Genomic DNA, 17,117 nt, shown 5'->3' on the forward strand with positions numbered 1-17,117 from the left:
TACGTATTGACCTTAACTCTTTCTTGGAATCATTTCGATGATGAACGCTTCTAACTCGAGTTGACCCTGATCCCTCAGTTACCATCCACGATGACGAAGCAACGATCAAACCGGAGGTTGTCGAGAGGCTCCAGAGCGCGGAGATTCTGATCACCGATACGCTCATTTTGAAAGACATCCTCTACAATCTACCGAACATGAAGTGGGTCCAACTGACAACTGCAGGTGAGAGGAACATAGCTCTCTTAATAAACTGGTGCCCTTCGGTTTATCGACCAGCCTAATACATTGCCGGCCTCTGAGCCTTAAAAGCCATGGATCTAGTGAACAAAAGGTTAGGGCGCAAATGAGCTGGTGGGGTTTAAACATTTGACTAAAATCTCCGAGACTGGGACGAGAAAGGACGGACAAACACATAGTCTTAAACACAGCTGTGTTCGAGACTTCGTGTTTGTCCGTCCTTTTTCGTCCCAGTCTCAGGGATTTTAGTCAAATGTCATGGATCTATTCAACTCAATGACTGCATGAGCGGAAAGGACCAGGCCAATTGGGAGCCTCGAAGGGAGAAAGGGAGGGGGAGGAGGAGGAGGAGCAGGAGAAAGGGGAGGTGTGGCAGGTTTAGTCTGACAGGAATGAAAATTATGGGCCAAAGGCAGTACGTGTTGAACGTGAATACCAAGGTGTTTTCATGCCTACAGCTCACTGACGCATGGTACGAATTCTGTATATATCTCGTGATAGTAATCTCTTAGGTCAGTGGAGCTGTAAACACGTGCTTAAACGCCTAAGGAGTAAATCTACCGTGGGTTAGCATGCTCATGTCATGTTAGAGCGAAGGTTTTACGGCTGCAGTTCGGTGGTCCGAAGCGTCAATCTCGACGCGGCGTCATTTCCAACCCGGTACATTTCGGAATCTGCTGCAGCCGCCTGCGATGATGCAGAGGCACGAATTTCAGTCACTTGAGACTTGGCCGCTGTGGCCGCTCTGGCCATGTCTAGGGCTCTACTCAGTGTTAGAGTGGTCTTGACGAGCAGACGCCGCTGTAGTCGTCGTCGTGAGGGCCGCAAACGACGCGGTCTCGGAGCTCGTCGTCAATCCTGCCGTCTGCTGAAATCGGCGGCTCAACCAGCAGCGCGAACAATCGTTCAAGGACACCTCTACAAGGAACGCGCTGGTGTTGCAATGGGGCGGATGACTCAAATACGTGCTGCTTTGTTGGTGCGGTGTGCCACTTCTGCAATAATAAGGGACAAAGCGCAGTGCCAAAATGCGAGAGCCGAACGCCAATGGTCGATTGTTCTCAGCAACAAACTGAAGCCCCCGTGATGAAGCGATCAACGGCTGTGGCGTACGAACGGAAGTAAACTCCTTATCTGCCTTGACGGGCATCAACTCGCGTGTGATGCGTCGACAGCTTCACATATCCAAGAGCAGCCTCAAACCGTGCTCTTAAGTCAACGGTCCTATACGTAGTGGACCTTAAAGTTTATCAGGAAGGTTTCAGCCGACGTGTCCTTCAAAGAAAAATGCATGAAATCAAATCTTCTGGTCGTCAAAGGATTTAGCAAAAGACTGCTTGGGCGCGACTGGTTCCGGTCCTTCGGCATCATCTTGGAAGGAGTCCTTAATGTCGTCGCGTCAGGCCGAGGTAGCCACGGTTCACAACATGGTGGACGAGTTCCCCGAGCTCTTTCAGCCAAGACTCGGAAAAAGCAAAAGGCTTCCGATTCAAATGGATGTCGACCCCGCCATGACACCCAAGTTTTTCAAAGCTGGCCAATGGCCTCTGCACTTTCTGCCCAAAATAGGCGAAGCCATTTATTAACTGGTAGAAAAGGGAATTTTTGAACCGGTACGCTATTCTTCTTGGCCGACCCCTGTCGTGCCCATTCTCAAAAAGATTGGAAACATTCGCCTGTGCAGAGTTTACAAATGTACAGTAAGCCGTGTCATCCAATGGGAAACATGTCCATTGCCAATTGCCGATTAGCTGCTCTCGAAACTGGCTGGTTGTCAAAAGTTTTCACAATTGGGTCTCGAACAAGCATACCACCAGGAAGTAGTGGACGAAGCTACAGCAGACCTTCAAACAGTTAGCAATTATCGGGGTCTTTTCAGAGTCACCCGTCTGCTGTTTTCTGTCGCCACAGCTGTAGCGATTGTCCAACGCTACATGGAAGAGCTTCTCGCGGGACTCGATGGTGTCTTAGTATTTTTCGACGATATTGTAATCGGCGATCAGAACGACGAAGAACACGAGTCACGTCTACGGGCTATCCTGAAAAGAATCGATGACGACGGGCTGCGCCTAAACAAAAGCAGGTGTAGTTTTAGAGTGCCTGGAGTGTCCTTCCTGGGATACAAAATTGACAAGAAGGACATTCGCCCCCAGAAGAAAAAGTGCAAGCTGTTCAGATCACTCCTTAACACACGAGATAAACAACAGTTGCAATCCTTCCTGAGACTTCTCCACTTTTACGGACGTTTTCTTAAGGGTGCAGGTTACGTTTGAAACCTCTTCATTGCTTGGCCAAGGCGCTCTTTAGAAATGGGGACAAAAGGAAGCAGCAGTTTTTCGACAAGCCAAAGTTCTTACAGTCATCCACCATGTTGGACCATTACGCCGTCAATCGTCCCTTAATTTTGGCCTGTGACGCCTCCTTGTAGGACTTAGTGGTTGTTATCAGCCACGTGTCACAGGCGTGCGAAGAATTTCCCGTGGCATTTGAATCAAGAACAATGACGCGAGCTGAAAGGAACTGCTCGCAGACAGTTGTGAGACGTTGGCTGCCGTTGCTGGCGTGAACAAGTTTCACCATTTTCTGTATGGGCGTCGCTTTAAGATTTTCACAGACCACAAGAATCTTCTCGTGTTAGTATACCACACGAAACCAATTTCTCAGGCTCTGTCTCTATGCTTACAGCACTGGAGCTTTATGCTACTTCAGTATGATTAATTGTTTATTTACGGACCTGGGAAACAGATACAGTCAAACTATTTATATCGAACACGGATATATAGAATTATTGCTTATATCGAATTGTTGTCGTACTGTTAAAAGATTTACATGCATTTAAAATTTTTTATACCAAAATCGGTCGGGTAAAAAATTAAAATATGGAACTTCGCAGGGCGCCCGAAAAGCGTGCGCTCCGGAGGCAGGCGGCAGGCTTTCCCGCAACACATCAGAGGATACTACGGGGTTTCCGGCAACACATAGGATGATAGCGGTGGCGCAACTGGCGTTTGCGACTTTTACAAACGCATGCCTGCGTAAAGCTTTACGCCTATTGTGCCGGGAGCGCCATCCAGACTCGTCCGACTCGGCGGCATACGGGCTCAGTCGCCCAGTCAGCTCAATCGTATCGCCAGCATGCTTCGCCAGTATCGCTCTTTTCATGCGCTGTGCGTAGGTCCCGCAGTTTCGTTCCTCCGGGTTCATTCCTTCGACGTTGCGTCAACCGCATATGGCGTACTGATGGCAACGAACGTAAAGAAACTTACGCCGCTGACATTTGCGACGAAGCTTGAAATCATCTGCTACGTTGAAAAAGGAGAAAAGAAGTCCAGCGTTGCCGATACGTAGTACAACATGCCGCGAAGAAATTTGAGCATGCTGCTGAAGACGAAAAGTGACATCAAATCGAAGGCTGAACGAAACATGCACTCCGGCGTACACCGTGTTCGGACACCGGTTTTCGAAAACGTGGAAAGATCACTTCACAAGTGGTTTATGAACGCGAGGGCTCGGAACATTTCGGTGTCGGGGCCGATGCTTCAACGGAAAGCAAATGACTTTGCGTTCATCCACCAAGCACAAAACTTCGCTGACTTGGGGCGAAGCGGTAGCTGCTTTAACGCTTTATGCCGCTACTGCAGCGCAATTTCGACGGTAATGGTAACGCGCTTGTAGACTGCTTGGAGACCGTGGAGCGGGCCGTAATAAGGCATGCGGTAAACTCCAAGAAGCAATCGACGCTGCGGCAGTTTTTTTTCGCTGAAATAAATAGTTTATCTTAACGCTTCACGTGAATAGACATTTTGCCGCAATCTCTTTGGTGATTAGATCGCTCTGCACTTTGACGCGTTTCTGGTGTGATTTTGTATATAGAATTTTGGTTACATCGAATTATTTCACGGTCCTCGCGCTGTTCGGTATAACGAGGTTCGACTGTATACGAAACTGACCTTTTTAGCCATCTTGCTCAGAAGATCGAGACTTTGAAGTACCCACCCGTCTTGATGTTCTCATCAAGTCCACTCCGGAGGTGCCCATCGACGCGAGAGAGAGGGCAGCGTTGACCAAATTAGATTGAGTTCTTTCACCTGTACTGCATTAAGTTCTGCATGGCTGGTCGTCTGAGAAACCTTCAAAGAATTTCGTACCTTTCTACGGTCGCAATGACGAGCTGTCTGCCTACAATGGTTGTATGTTGGTAGGTAGTCGTGTCATCACACCTCCATTTCTCCGGGAAGAAGTCTTGGACCTATTGCAAAGCTGTTACCCTGGTGTGGTGAGGTTAAATGGTTTTGCAAGGGGCTGTGACTGGTGGCTGAGTCTCGAAGCGCGCCAACCACGCATCTGTGAACCCGTGGAAATTTACAACAAGGCCGTAGTCGAGGTTGCACGTCGACATTGCAGGTTTCTTTCAAGGGGCGTTTTTATTCATCGTGGTGGACTCGCACCCCAAATGGTTAGAAGTCTTGCGAGTAAAGTCCACCTTGTACTCTACTGTAATAACCGCACCTCATACCTTTTTTGCGACTGACAGTCTTCCGGACGTGATTGTCTCGGACAATAGTATACCGCTTTCACTTCGAGTGATTTTAAAGGAGTTGTGCAACAATTTTAGTGCTTTGCTTAAATAATCGTGGGAGTTGGTGTCTCGTCCTTTCTAAAGTAAAGAACAAAAAACCGCTTTTGCCCCCATTCCCTAGTTTTTATTAAAAAAAAAAAAAACACAAAGATTGAGATTCTTGGCGCCTCTCAACTCTTTCCCCATCTTCCGAGTCAGGTGCGTTGTGACAGAAAATGGTGACGTGCTGGGTTCCGGTAAAGCTCTCTGGCGCCACCAGTGAGCAACAAAAACTCACCTACTTGTTACCACTTAACCACGTATTTGTGCCGCCCGATCAACGTGGCAAAAGGAGGAAAGTGCCAACGTGCCTGTCCAAATCCTGCTGTACACGTCCGGCTTCTGGCGGCTCCTCGCGGCGTAACTCCATGTAAACAATTTTTTTTTTGTCGATGATACCAGGTTTATGACTCATTTATTTTTATGTTATAGTAGCAAGATTTATAGAAACGTTACCTTTTATTGAGCAGGTAGTTGCATAACTTGCTCGTTTTTTACAAGTCCCCCTTTGACGTCGCGCCGCGTTGTCTTCATGGCTGGCGCTCGCAGCTGCAGATAGAGAAATATTCCAATTTTGCCTCGCGATTATGCGGTGGAATCGCAATATTTCAAAAGTGGGATATGTGGTTTCTGTCCTTTGTGACAAGGTACACAGTGTAACGAGTTCAAGAGGCAAATTCTTTCATCGTGAAAATCATTGTACAGCTTCTTTGACACCCTCCACATTTTTTTTTTGCCAGGTTATTTATTTAGGTGTAAAAAGTCTAGACGATCAATATTTTACTACTGCGTCACATATTTTTAATAAAATAAACACTGAAACTTCTTAAAACCAAAACTGCACTAGGGAGGAAGATGAAATATAAAGGAAGAGAGTTCGCGGAAGTCACGAGGAGGTGCAACTTTTTTTATTTCATCAACGTGGTTGCAGCTTCTTAGAAGGAACAAAAATGTATCATCACGTGGCTGTGCAACTTTTGTTTTTCCATTCGACGCATTTGCAGGTTTTTCGATGCCACAAAAATGGGTATTATATATCTTTTCTATTTTTAATATTCTGTGCGTGCCTTAGATGACCCACGACTCTGATCATATTTGGTGGTTGTGTTTAAACTACAGAAAACGGCACGTGGCCACTGAGAAGAGATTGCGCGCGATTCAGAACGTTCTCAATCGGCGGTTTTCAAGCGGAAAGAAAACGAATTTCGAGCCGCAAATTGTTTTCTGGGTAGTTTGGCTCTCATATGTTACAAATAAAAACATTGGCGAGCATACATACCCTGTCAGTGTCCTTAAAATTCCTGAGTCGGAGCGGCGTCCCTCAGGTCTTGGTGGCACCCTATCGCTCATCTTCCAATGGCCAAGCGGAACGGATGGTGCAGCAGACAAAAAAAAAAAATCTACGAAGAAAGTAATTTAAGGGGACTGGTCTATTTGTCTCTGCAAGGTTCTTGTATAAACAATAAAATCTTCCGAGCACCTACGTTGGAAAGAACCCCTCGGAACTTTTGTTCAAGTGACCAATTCATTTAGCCTGAGGTCAGCAACCCCACCCAGATGAACAATCAACAATTCCAGTGCCAGGAGACATTTTTTCCAATTGGTTGTGTTAGGACATCTTACCTGGTAGAGCTCGTAGACGGACGCGTTTAACGGCGGCACCTTGATCACATCCGTAGTAGCATATGCGAGATGTCAAATCCATTCCGAGGTTGCAGTAGCGACATGTCAAACTATACTGAAGACTTCCGCACCATTGGGCCTGATGCACACCCTGACACTGACCAAGCCATCCCACTGGCTATGGAAGAAGGAGCCGAGCCAAGCGCCATGCCGATTGCTGAACAGGGTCACCAGGATGGACAATCAGCACCACTCTTGAAGGTTTCAGATCCAGGTTTGAGTGTGCCCCCGTCAGTACGGCCAAAATGTGAACATCGTCGTCCTTAGTATTCGTAGGACTACGTCAAAGGGGAAGGCGTGTAGTGTATAGACCTTGAGGCTACGCTGGTGCGAGCGCGAGCACGTGAGGCACGAGACCGAACAAGATTCCACATTTCATGCAAGCGGCGTTCGAGCACCGCGCCTCCTCAAACCAGAGCGGCCTTTCTCATGCTTACGTTTTATAGTAAAATCCTATGGTGCGACAGCACTGAAGCGTGCTATGTGTTCGTCTTCCTTGGTACTCAACAATTCTCTACAGAGAAGGCCATACATGCTCATAAGGTTCTTCTGAGGGCCAGAGAACTGTGGGCAGAGCAGCAAGAGGTGTTACAGACTAACAGAAAGGAGTAATGACCACTATAGTGCAATGGCACCAAATGTATTCTTGTGTACCATAATATCCCAAGGGATTACCCACCCCTGAAAGACGACCCAACCCTATTTTTGGAGTGATTTGCTATTTTTCAAGAACGCCTAAAGATAGCCTATTTCTAGGAATTGCAGGGCCCTGGCCTATAGTGACCTCGGCAGAAGTACCGTATTTTCCGGACTATAGTCCGCACCCGGTGTATAGTCCGCAGGGGGAAATTTGGGATCAAAAATAGAAGATTTTGCTTAGATAGCCCGCACCCGGTGCATAGCCCGTATCCGGTGCATAGTCTGCACCTGGTGCTTAGTCGACACGAAAATCTTCTCATAGACGGCACACGTTTACGAATGTCTGCTTTTTAGCTCACAATAAAGCCTATAATGTGCATAAATCATCATTGACATACACTTTCTTGCACAAAATTCGTCACTTCTCGTCATAATAAACGATCTTGAAAAACATAATTCCTGTATAGTCCGCACGCGTAGATAGTCCGCACAGCCAGAAATTTAAACTTTTAAACATGCATAGTCCGCGGAATATAGCCCGGAAAATACGGTAGTGTTATTTAGCCCCGGCAGGAGTTGAGTCGAGACTTTCTTTACTCAAGACCTGCGGTGAATCCTCCAGATAAAGAAACCATGGAGACTGCCCCTCACAGACTTCTAACTCCAGACCCTAAATGGAGATCTTCAAATCAAGTATCTCTAGACTGCCACCCGTCATCTCCTTATATAGCCTACCCGACCCTTTGTCTCGCGCCCCTCCCGCTCCCACCGAGAATATCGTACCCATGAGAGGCCACGGGTGAGCGCACGGCGCATGTCGGGCGAGAAGTTCCGTCTCCGTACTGTGACGCGAACCTCAACGGATGTTCGCTGGTAGGCAGACACGGCATGCCACCCTCAGCTCTGTTGTTTACGTGGCGGGTTTCAAAGGGGCCCAGACTGGCGGGGAAGGTCGTCTTTAGCACTGGAGACGGTGGAGGAGTCAACACGGGCTCATACCGTCAGGGAATATGGGCTTTGGCACCGAGATGGGGCGACAAAGCCGAAGGTTCTCCACACGGTAGTGTTATAGTTTTGTACATTTTTAAGAGTCACTGGTTGGGCAAAGTTGCTCCCCCTGAAGCTTCACATTGGTACTTTACGCTTTTGCTGCTAAGGGTTCTAAAGTTGGTCTCATATTGGCAGGTGCTAATTGATATATATATATAAAGAAAAGAGCTCGTTCTCATTTTCTCCAGCTCCAAATGGAACAGCCTGCTCAGACTTCATTGCATTTACTTTGCATGAGATGTTCATTAGTTCCTTTGATACGAGGGACATACCATATTCATTCACAATTTACTATTTTTGCCGACCGGATACCGGCCATTTGGAGGTTAGCAGATTTGTCCACTTTCTCGACACACACTTCCTAAAGCCTAATGCACTCACACCACCGGTGGGGCAGCTTTTTCATGCCCTGCTGGAACCATTTTTTGGAGGTGCATTGCACCCACAGCTGTACTGATGCTCCCAGCTCGTCAATGACTGCAAAATGGCGCCCTCATAGGTTTTTTTTTTTCATGGACTTGTGATAACCACTGGGGTTAGATCGGACCGAACACATGCACGATCAAGAACTTGAGTGGTCGTATGACACGTCGGAAAAATGGCCGAACTCCATCAGGCGCCGGCCGATCACGGCGTTGCGTGTGAATGAACAGCACCTAGTCGGGTTCGGCCATCTTTTTGATGCATAAATCGACCTGTTGAACGTTTAGTCGTGCATGTGGTTGCCCCTAGTGGACCCCCAGTGATTACCACCTGTTTTAGGACCTGTAAAAACCCCTATGAGGATACCTTTTTGCGGTCATTGATAAGCTGCAAGCAGCCGTCCAGGCGCGGGTGCGATGCACTTCCAAGAGTGGTTCTGGCAGGGCACTGAATTGCTGCCACACAGATGGTGCAAGTGCATTCGGCTCCAGTGGAGCCTGTTGAGAAGGTGGACATATCAACCAAGCTGTAAGTGGCCGGAATCCACGGTGAACTCAGAAACTTTAAATCAACATGAAATGGCTTTTGTATGCTTTTTCTTTTTTTCTTTCGCGGATTTCCTTATTCACAGATGTACCTGTTAGGCATGCATATCTTGTATTTCTTCTGTGGGCATGCTGTACATCTTTTTTTACCATTTGATTTTCCTGCCTAACTATTTTGTATTAAGCCCATTCTTGCTCTTTTGACCTTTCTAAATAAATAAATGAAAAAATGTGCTCGGCAGTTTGGTGGTGGTGAACAACTTTTATTTGCAACCAGCAGTTGGCGGTAGCCCCTCCACACGCAGGTGGTGGTGACTACGCGCCACGCGGTACGACCCCCTCGGCTATTCCCCTCCCACCAGCCCTCGGCCCCGGGCGCGCCCCTTTTCTATCTGGGGCCGAGAGGGGGAGCCCATCGGACCTCCGCGAGCTCCCTCACCTCCCCCATCATCCCTTGCCCGTTGCCTATCTTGAGCGGTTGTGATCAGCCGGACGGCCCTACGCTGAACCTCTAATTCACAGCTCCGCGCCGCGTCTTCGAACTGCGGGGGAATCGTCGTCTTCTCGCTTGCCTCTCTTGGGTTGAGTTCACAGTCCCACAACAGGTGCGACGTGGTGGCCCTCGCCTTCTTGCAAAGTCCACAGGTGTCGTCCGCTTAAAGTCCTGGATATATGTGTTTAGCTAGCACCGGTGTTAATAGAGACCCTGTCTGTAATTGTCTAAAAATCACAGCCTCCTCACGTTTTAGCTCGGAATGAGGGGGAGGTACTACTCTCCTTCCTAACCTATACCACTTAACTATTTCGTTATACGTAGTCATGCGGGCCTTCATGCTAAACCACTCTCCACCACTTGAGACTGTCCCGTTTGTCGCCGCCCGGTTGGTGAGTCCTCGCGCTGCGACGTTGGCCGTCTCGTTGTGGTTGGGATTACCGTTCACCGACACTTCACTGCCCATGTGGGCCGGGATCCACTTGATCACCACTGCACCATCACGATTACGTCCTGTCGTTGTGGCCGCTCGCAAAATGCGAGCCGCCGCACCACACACCCTACCCTTTGCAAAACTAAGCACTGCTGTCCTGGAATCACTGATCACCGTGTCGCAGCCTGGGTCGGCCACAGCTAGAGCTATGGCCACTTCTTCCGCCTGATGCGAGTTGCGAACTCGGGTGCTGGCTGCAGCTCTGGTCGCTCCATTCGATGCGTTCACCACCACCGCCGTGTAGGCCTCTCCTCGGTCCTGGTATTCCGCCGTATCTACGTACACGGCTCTCTCGTCCTGCGCGTAGCTGTCCACAATGGCTCTCGCCCGCGCCGCGCGTCTCCCCGTGTTGTGTATGGGGTTCATGTTTCGCGGTATCGGGTACGCCTGCAGTCTGGTCATCATTTGGCTCGGTATTGGCACCGTGTTTCCCGACGCGACGCCGCTGGGATTGACGCCCAAGTCTTGCAAAATCTTCCTCCCAGTTCTCGTGCTAGAGAGCCGCTCGAGGTGCGCCGTTCTTTGAGCTTCTGCTATTTCTTCTAGGGTATTGTGCATCCCCAACTCGAGAAACCTCTGCGTGCTCACGTTGCCCGGTAGTCCGAGAGCTATCTTGTAAACCTTGCGAATGAGAGCGTCTATCTTGTTTCGTTCGGCAGGCGTCCATTTGTGAAAGGCAGCCACATATGCGATATGGCTGATTGCAAAGGACTGCACGAGTCTGATCATGCTTTCTTCCTTCATACCGGCTTTGCGGTTGGAGATTCGTCTTAGCAACTTGGTGGTAGACATGACCTTATCGTTGAGCTTGGTGATCGTCGCCCCGTTCACCCTGTTCCTCTCGAAGAGCATTCCCAACACCCTGATCCTGTCAACCTCCGGGACCTTCTGTCCCCCTCTGGTTCGGATCGTGATATTTGGTCGTTCCACCATAATCGGTGCGTCTTTTCTCCGCCTACTTACCCTCTTGGGGGGGATAAGTAACAGCTCTGACTTCGCTGGAGAGCACACAAGTCCCGACCCCTCGAGGTGATCCTCAATTGCCAATACGGCTTCTTGCAGCCGATCCTCTATGTGTCCATCACTCCCCTTGCTGACCCATAGCGCGATGTCGTCAGCGTAAATGGTGTGTCTGACGTCTCTAACTTCCTGTAGCCGCTGAGCCACTCCTATCATGACCAAGTTAAAGATCAGGGGGGAGATTACCGACCCTTGTAGGGTACCGACACTTCCTAGCTCTTTCTCGTCTAGTTCTACGTCGCCCGCACACAGTCTAGTGGTTCTTCCCGTTAAGAAGTCTCTAATGTAGTTGTAGGACAGCCTCCCCATGTCCAATTTAGTAACCTGGGCAAGAATGGCAGAGTGTTCTACCTTGTCGAAGGCACTCTGTAAATCTAGCCCTAGAATGGCCTTATTGTCTCCAGTACTTAGCGGTACGTCTACGATTTCGTGTTTTAACTGGATCATCGCATCCTGCTTTCCCAACTTTTTCCGAAAGCCAATGATAGAGTCTGGGTACAAGCCCGAGTCTTCCAGGTATTGCTGCCACCTGCTAAGCAGTACGTGTTCGAGCAGCTTGCCCACGCACGATGTAAGCGAGATCGGCCGCAGGTTCTCCACGCTAGGTGGCTTGCCTGGCTTAGGGATCAAGATCGTCTTGGCCGTTTTCCATTGCTTAGGCAACGTGCCTTCTCTCCAGCACTTGTTGAAGTATTTCGTGATGTGCTTAATTGCATCATCGCTTAAGTTCTTGATCGCCTTGTTGGTGATGCGGTCCGGGCCGGCGGCCGACCTGCCGTTGAGCCTTTGCATGGCCGCTCTCACCTCCCACTGCTCGATGTCTCTATCCAGGATCGCGTTGTCATTACCGGTATACTCCGGATGTACTATGCTGGGGGTAGACGGACGGTATCTCTCGTTTAGTCGCTTCTTAACCTCTGCTTCTCCCGCCCTGCTCATGGCTTCGTGCATTATTCTGGCTAACTTGTTGCCCTGGCTGCTCTTGGTGTTGGATTCATCAAGTAGATGCCGGAGCAAGTTCCAGCTTTTGCCTTTGCTCATCTGACCGTCGGCTTCGTTACATACCTCGTTCCACTGTTGAGTACAGAGAACCTTACAGTGAGCTTCGATGCGTCGATGAAGTTTCGCCACCTTCCTCCTTAGCTTCCTGTTTGTACGTTGCTCTGACCATCTGGCCTTAATTGACTGTTTGGCTTCCAGCAAATGTGCTAATTTACTGTCTACCCTCTCTATGTGTTCTTCCGCCTCGACCTTCTTGGTTGTCGCCTCTATCGTCCTGTTGACACAGTCGGTCCATTGATCAATGTCCGTAATCTCGGATTGCCAACTACCCAGCGCTTCCCGAAAGGCGACCCAGTTAGTGATTCTATGTTTTCTCCTTTCCGTGTGACTGCCGGGTCTCGTTATCGGGATTGTCGCCTCGACTATAAAGTGGTCGCTCCCTAAGTCTTGGCCTGTGTTACGCCACCCTACCGCTCCTGTTCGCCCTATCCCCCTGAAGAAAGTGAGATCTGGAGTAGTGTCCCGGGTAACCGATGATCCCGTCCGTGTGGGGTATGCAGGATCCGTGATGAGGCTGAGCCCCGCTTCCAATGCGTCCTGTAGCAGTTCTCTTCCCTTAATATTTGTTCGACTGTATCCCCACGCCTGGTTAGCCGCGTTGAAGTCGCCACAGATCATTAACTTATTATCCCCCGCCAGCCTGCATGCTCTGTGAAAGAGCTCTTTGAATCTTTGGTGATGATGATCCGGTTTACTATACACGTTGACTAAGAAGACACTCTCCTTTTGTCTCTTCTTCCCTACTATAACCTCCACCGTGCAGTGTTCAATAGTGCTTTTACCCATTACCTCATGCTCTATGAATGTGATGTCTCTGCGTACGAATATACACACTCCCCTGCCCTTCCCTTTCGGCAGCTCGCAGGCGTCCGATGGCTTGTTGAACGCTCGGTAGCCTGTGAGCTTTGGTGTCTCTGTGGCATTGGATTCCTGCAACATGATCACATCCGGTTTCCTGTCCACCGTCTTTAGGTGTTGGTGTAACACTGCTTTCTTCCTTGCATATCCGTTGCAGTTCCAGTGCCAGACTACTAAGTCCTTCACTGGCGAGGTGGTTGTTGCTGCGCCATGTGTCCCATCCATGATTGCTGAAGTGTAGCTACGATCCTGGCTTCCATACTCTGCATCTCCATCTGTATTTGGGCTTGTACTTGTAGTATCATCTGAGCCACGTTCTTCTCAATTTGTGCAACATTCTTCTCGAGCGATGTGAGTCGTTCCTCTAGCTTGTCGAACCTTTCCCCGTGTCTATCTAGAGTCTTCCGTTCTTTAAGGCTTTCGATGGCCCCCCTCTTCGGGGCCGTCTCCGCCGCTCTGTCTGTCCTGGGACCGACCTCTATTTCTGAATCCTCCTCGATCATGATTTCGTTCGTATTCGCTGCCTGCGCCGGAGACGGCTGCTCTTCCTTGTTCCTAACCAAGGCCGCTAGCTTTTCGTTAATTTCCTTTATTATGTTATCCTGCTCTAGGATCTTCTTTCTTAGTTTCTCGTTCTCATCCCTGAGGGCCTTTATAGCCGCCGAGTCTTCCTGTCTGTTTTTGTCGTGCTGGCTCTCTGCGTTAGATTGTCTGCCCCCTAGCTTAGGGGTCCTAATTGTGTCGGCCCAAGAGGTTTCTCCTCTCGGCCGCGAAGCTTCCCTTCGTCGGCTGATACTTCTGCCTCTTCTCTCCATGCTATCCACTCGACGCTGACTGTCCGCCCTCCTTCGAGATGTACTATTAGTCCTCTCGATAGCACGCGGTCCCAGCAGCGGGAAGTCTCCTGCTGTTATTCGGCGCTCCGAAGCGTCCGTTTTCTTTTCTCATTGGCGACACTTAACCACATACGGCTGCTTGTACTTGTTCTTGCAATTCCACTCTCCAGTCGGATGAGGTCCCCCGCAAAGCTTAAATTTTGGCTGGCATGCGAGCTCGTGCCCCTCCTCCGGGTCTACCTTCCCACAGCCAAAGCAGAACCTGTTGCCTGGGTTAGGGCAGACGTCCCTTCTGTGTCCTAGTTTACCACACGCCCTACAGACGTCGAAATGGTTGCGATATAGCCCGCATTTCATCAACACTATTCCGTACTTGATGTAGTGTGGTACCTTGTTACCAGCGAAAAGCACTATTACTGCGGTGGAGTCTCCGATCCGGTGTGCCTCTACGGCCGTGGGATTGTACTTATTGACGATATTTAGGGTAATGTCCTCTGCCGTTTCTTTGATGTTTATGCCTCTCACAACTCCCTTAACTGTCCCGTCAGGCGCCGTTCTATAAGCGCTGACCTCGTACGTCTTGCCTCCCTCTTCGATTGTCGTCATTCTAGCGTACCGCGTAGCTCGCTGCTCGTCTGGAGTACTGACCACGATGATGTTCTGCTGGGCATTTATGCCGACCGTGTCCTCGCTTGCCTCCTCTCTGGTGACCTTCGCCGCCCTTGTAATCGCCGCCATGGCGGCCGGGCCCCCCATCTTTGCAACGTTAAGTCCGCCACGCGGTCTGACTACGATCTTGATGTCCTCCTTCGGCATACTAACTGGCATCCTTACCCCCTTAGTGATTGCCGACGTAATTTTCTTGACGTAGTTAACCCTAGTTCTAAGTCTAGATTGGCGTTGAGTTGCATCGGACTCACCGCCGGACGTGCCGTTCACGATCTCCTTGATTCTCTTGCCCGAGACTTTCCATTCCTCGGTGTCACCCGGAGAGATTCGTTCCCCGGGTACCTCGACGAACATACGCCCGTCCACGTTGCCGATTCTAGGCGCCGTCTGCTGCGTCTCCTCTGGCGTTGCGGTGGCCGGTTGTTCGACCAGCACCTCGAACATGGCTGCCTTCGGGTTAGGCCTAGTGGCCGGCACCGATGGCCGTGCTCGACCTAGGCCTACTTTAGGCTTAGCGGGGTGCCCCCCGCCGCCCCGGGTGAAAGGTCCACGAATTCGGGAAACTTCACGTACCACTTGGGAAAGTCCGGTGTCCTTCGATAGTCCACACCTTCGCGCACACGTGAGAACCAAAATCCGGGTGAAATTGATTAATTGGCACCGCGTAAATTGGCTTTAACTCAGGAGCCGATGTGGAAACGCGTCCGCTCCTCTCGGCGACCGCAGCGCCCCTCCCGGCAGTTTGGTTCGCAATATTTATTTCTGCAGGCTAATCTAATGGTGAATTCCGCTCGCAAATCTCGAGCGCTCCAAAAGCGCTCCATTTGGAGCGCGCATATTCAGCTCGCAGATCTGGCTCAAGTTGGTCATCTTCCGCTCGTAGATCTCTGGCAGCGCCCGCTCCACGGAGCGCCCCAAACTCCGCCGAACTTGCTCTGCGGGGTTTCACAGATCTCTCCGGAAGTTGACAGAGCGGCCCACGTGATATCCGTCTAATTCGGCGGTGCTCATGCGCGGCGAGGTTGGAGAGATCGGCGGGCCGGTCGGGTCGTAGAGTTGAACTTGTTTGGGTGCGTCGGTTGTTTACTCTGGATTGTGATGGCTCCAACGCTTCTACTTCGCGTAGATCAGGGATAAAAAGCCGGAAATGTGGAGCGTGGCAAATCGTAAGCGCTGACTCTTTGATCGCGAGAGGAAGAACGAGAAAAGGAACGACAGAAAAACTGGAGGCAGACGCAAGGTTAGGCCTATTCATTCTGCAGCCAGTGATTCTTTACCTTTTTGCACTGCATTCCGTCGGCGTTTTCCCGTAAAATAAAGCAAGAAGTGGTTAGGCAACGACTGCGCAAGTGATGGTTTGTTAACTCTGTGTTTGTTAAAGTCGTACTACAAATCTGAACTCCACCGCTGACAATCGCTGTCCGTGCCCCGCCGCTTCGAGGCGGCCGAAAGGTATGTGACTGTGCCGAACGCGGACGTCTTCGTTATTTGTGACATGTGCGCCGTGGTACGCATAATTTCGTCCGGTCTGTGTCGCGTGTTACTTCTGCAGCTAAGCAGTGACAGTCGTCACTGGTCGTCGGAAAGATTAGCCGGCTGAGGCGTTGGTGGGACTGGTCAAGTTCGAGCAGCGGCCATTTTGTACGGCGGAGGGAAAAGGGGTGGGAAGGGGTGCGGGGGAGGTCGCTCCAAAAATGCAAATTTATCTTCCCCTCGTTGATTCGGAGCGGGTCCCACGGAGCGGAATTTTGCCTCCCTCGCGGATTTTGGAAAGCGCTCCAGATCTACGAGTGGAACTCACCATTAGTAATGCCTTTGTTGTTCCATGCTGAAGCATATTTTGTCTTAGTGCATAGAAACGTGGGCTTTCCTTACATAAGCTTAGTACAGTAGAGAGAATGCCATTATATGAATAAAAAAAGTCTCTTTGCCATACTGAGCGATGTCTCTACAGGATGTGAGCATCGATCTCTGCAAGTTGATAGCTTGAAGTAGTTCTGCTATCTTTCTATTCTAGGTTTGGACGACCTCATTCCTCACCTGGATCGCCAGAAGGTATGGTGGTGATTTAATTATGACTTTTCTTTTTATCGGTCACTGCAATGCATTGTCATCAGGCAGGCTAACGTGCTTTTTTTCTAATACCACTGTAGCCGCCACCCACATATACCATAGCCCGTGCCTCCTGCTTTGGAATACTCATGGCGGAATATGTTGTTGCTGGAATCATCAACATCGAGAGGGGCCTTTACAGCTACTACGATCTTCAGAAAAAGAAAGAGTGGTGGGGTATTTAAGGTGTTTTTGCATGACTATTTTGTTAGTGTTCTCAACAGTGCTATGCCAGGGGAAACTCCGACTATATTCCGTTTAACCTTGCAGCGAACTATCGGGAGTATTCACTGGCGGCCATAGCTGTGTGCGCGAATGCTGAGCACGTGTTGATGGCGAGCTTCCACAGTTTTTTTGCAGAGTGCATTCCGCACCA

General features: G+C 49.8%; 1 protein-coding gene across 1 annotated transcript in view; it reads left to right on the plus strand.

The window, feature by feature from the left end:
* The window catches only part of LOC115322726 (glyoxylate/hydroxypyruvate reductase A-like), a 134,210-nt gene that overhangs the window by 12,083 nt on the left and 105,010 nt on the right, over positions 1-17,117 (plus strand). Inside the window, exons 4-6 of the mRNA XM_042292331.1 lie at positions 79-225; positions 16,647-16,684; positions 16,783-16,913. Coding sequence (XP_042148265.1) covers positions 79-225; positions 16,647-16,684; positions 16,783-16,913 — 316 coding nt within the window. The remainder of the gene's footprint in view (positions 1-78; positions 226-16,646; positions 16,685-16,782; positions 16,914-17,117) is intronic.

The sequence above is a fragment of the Ixodes scapularis genome, unplaced genomic scaffold (genome assembly GCF_016920785.2).
Source record: "Ixodes scapularis isolate PalLabHiFi unplaced genomic scaffold, ASM1692078v2 PGA_scaffold0__279_contigs__length_252992795, whole genome shotgun sequence".
Classification (NCBI taxonomy): domain Eukaryota; kingdom Metazoa; phylum Arthropoda; class Arachnida; order Ixodida; family Ixodidae; genus Ixodes; species Ixodes scapularis.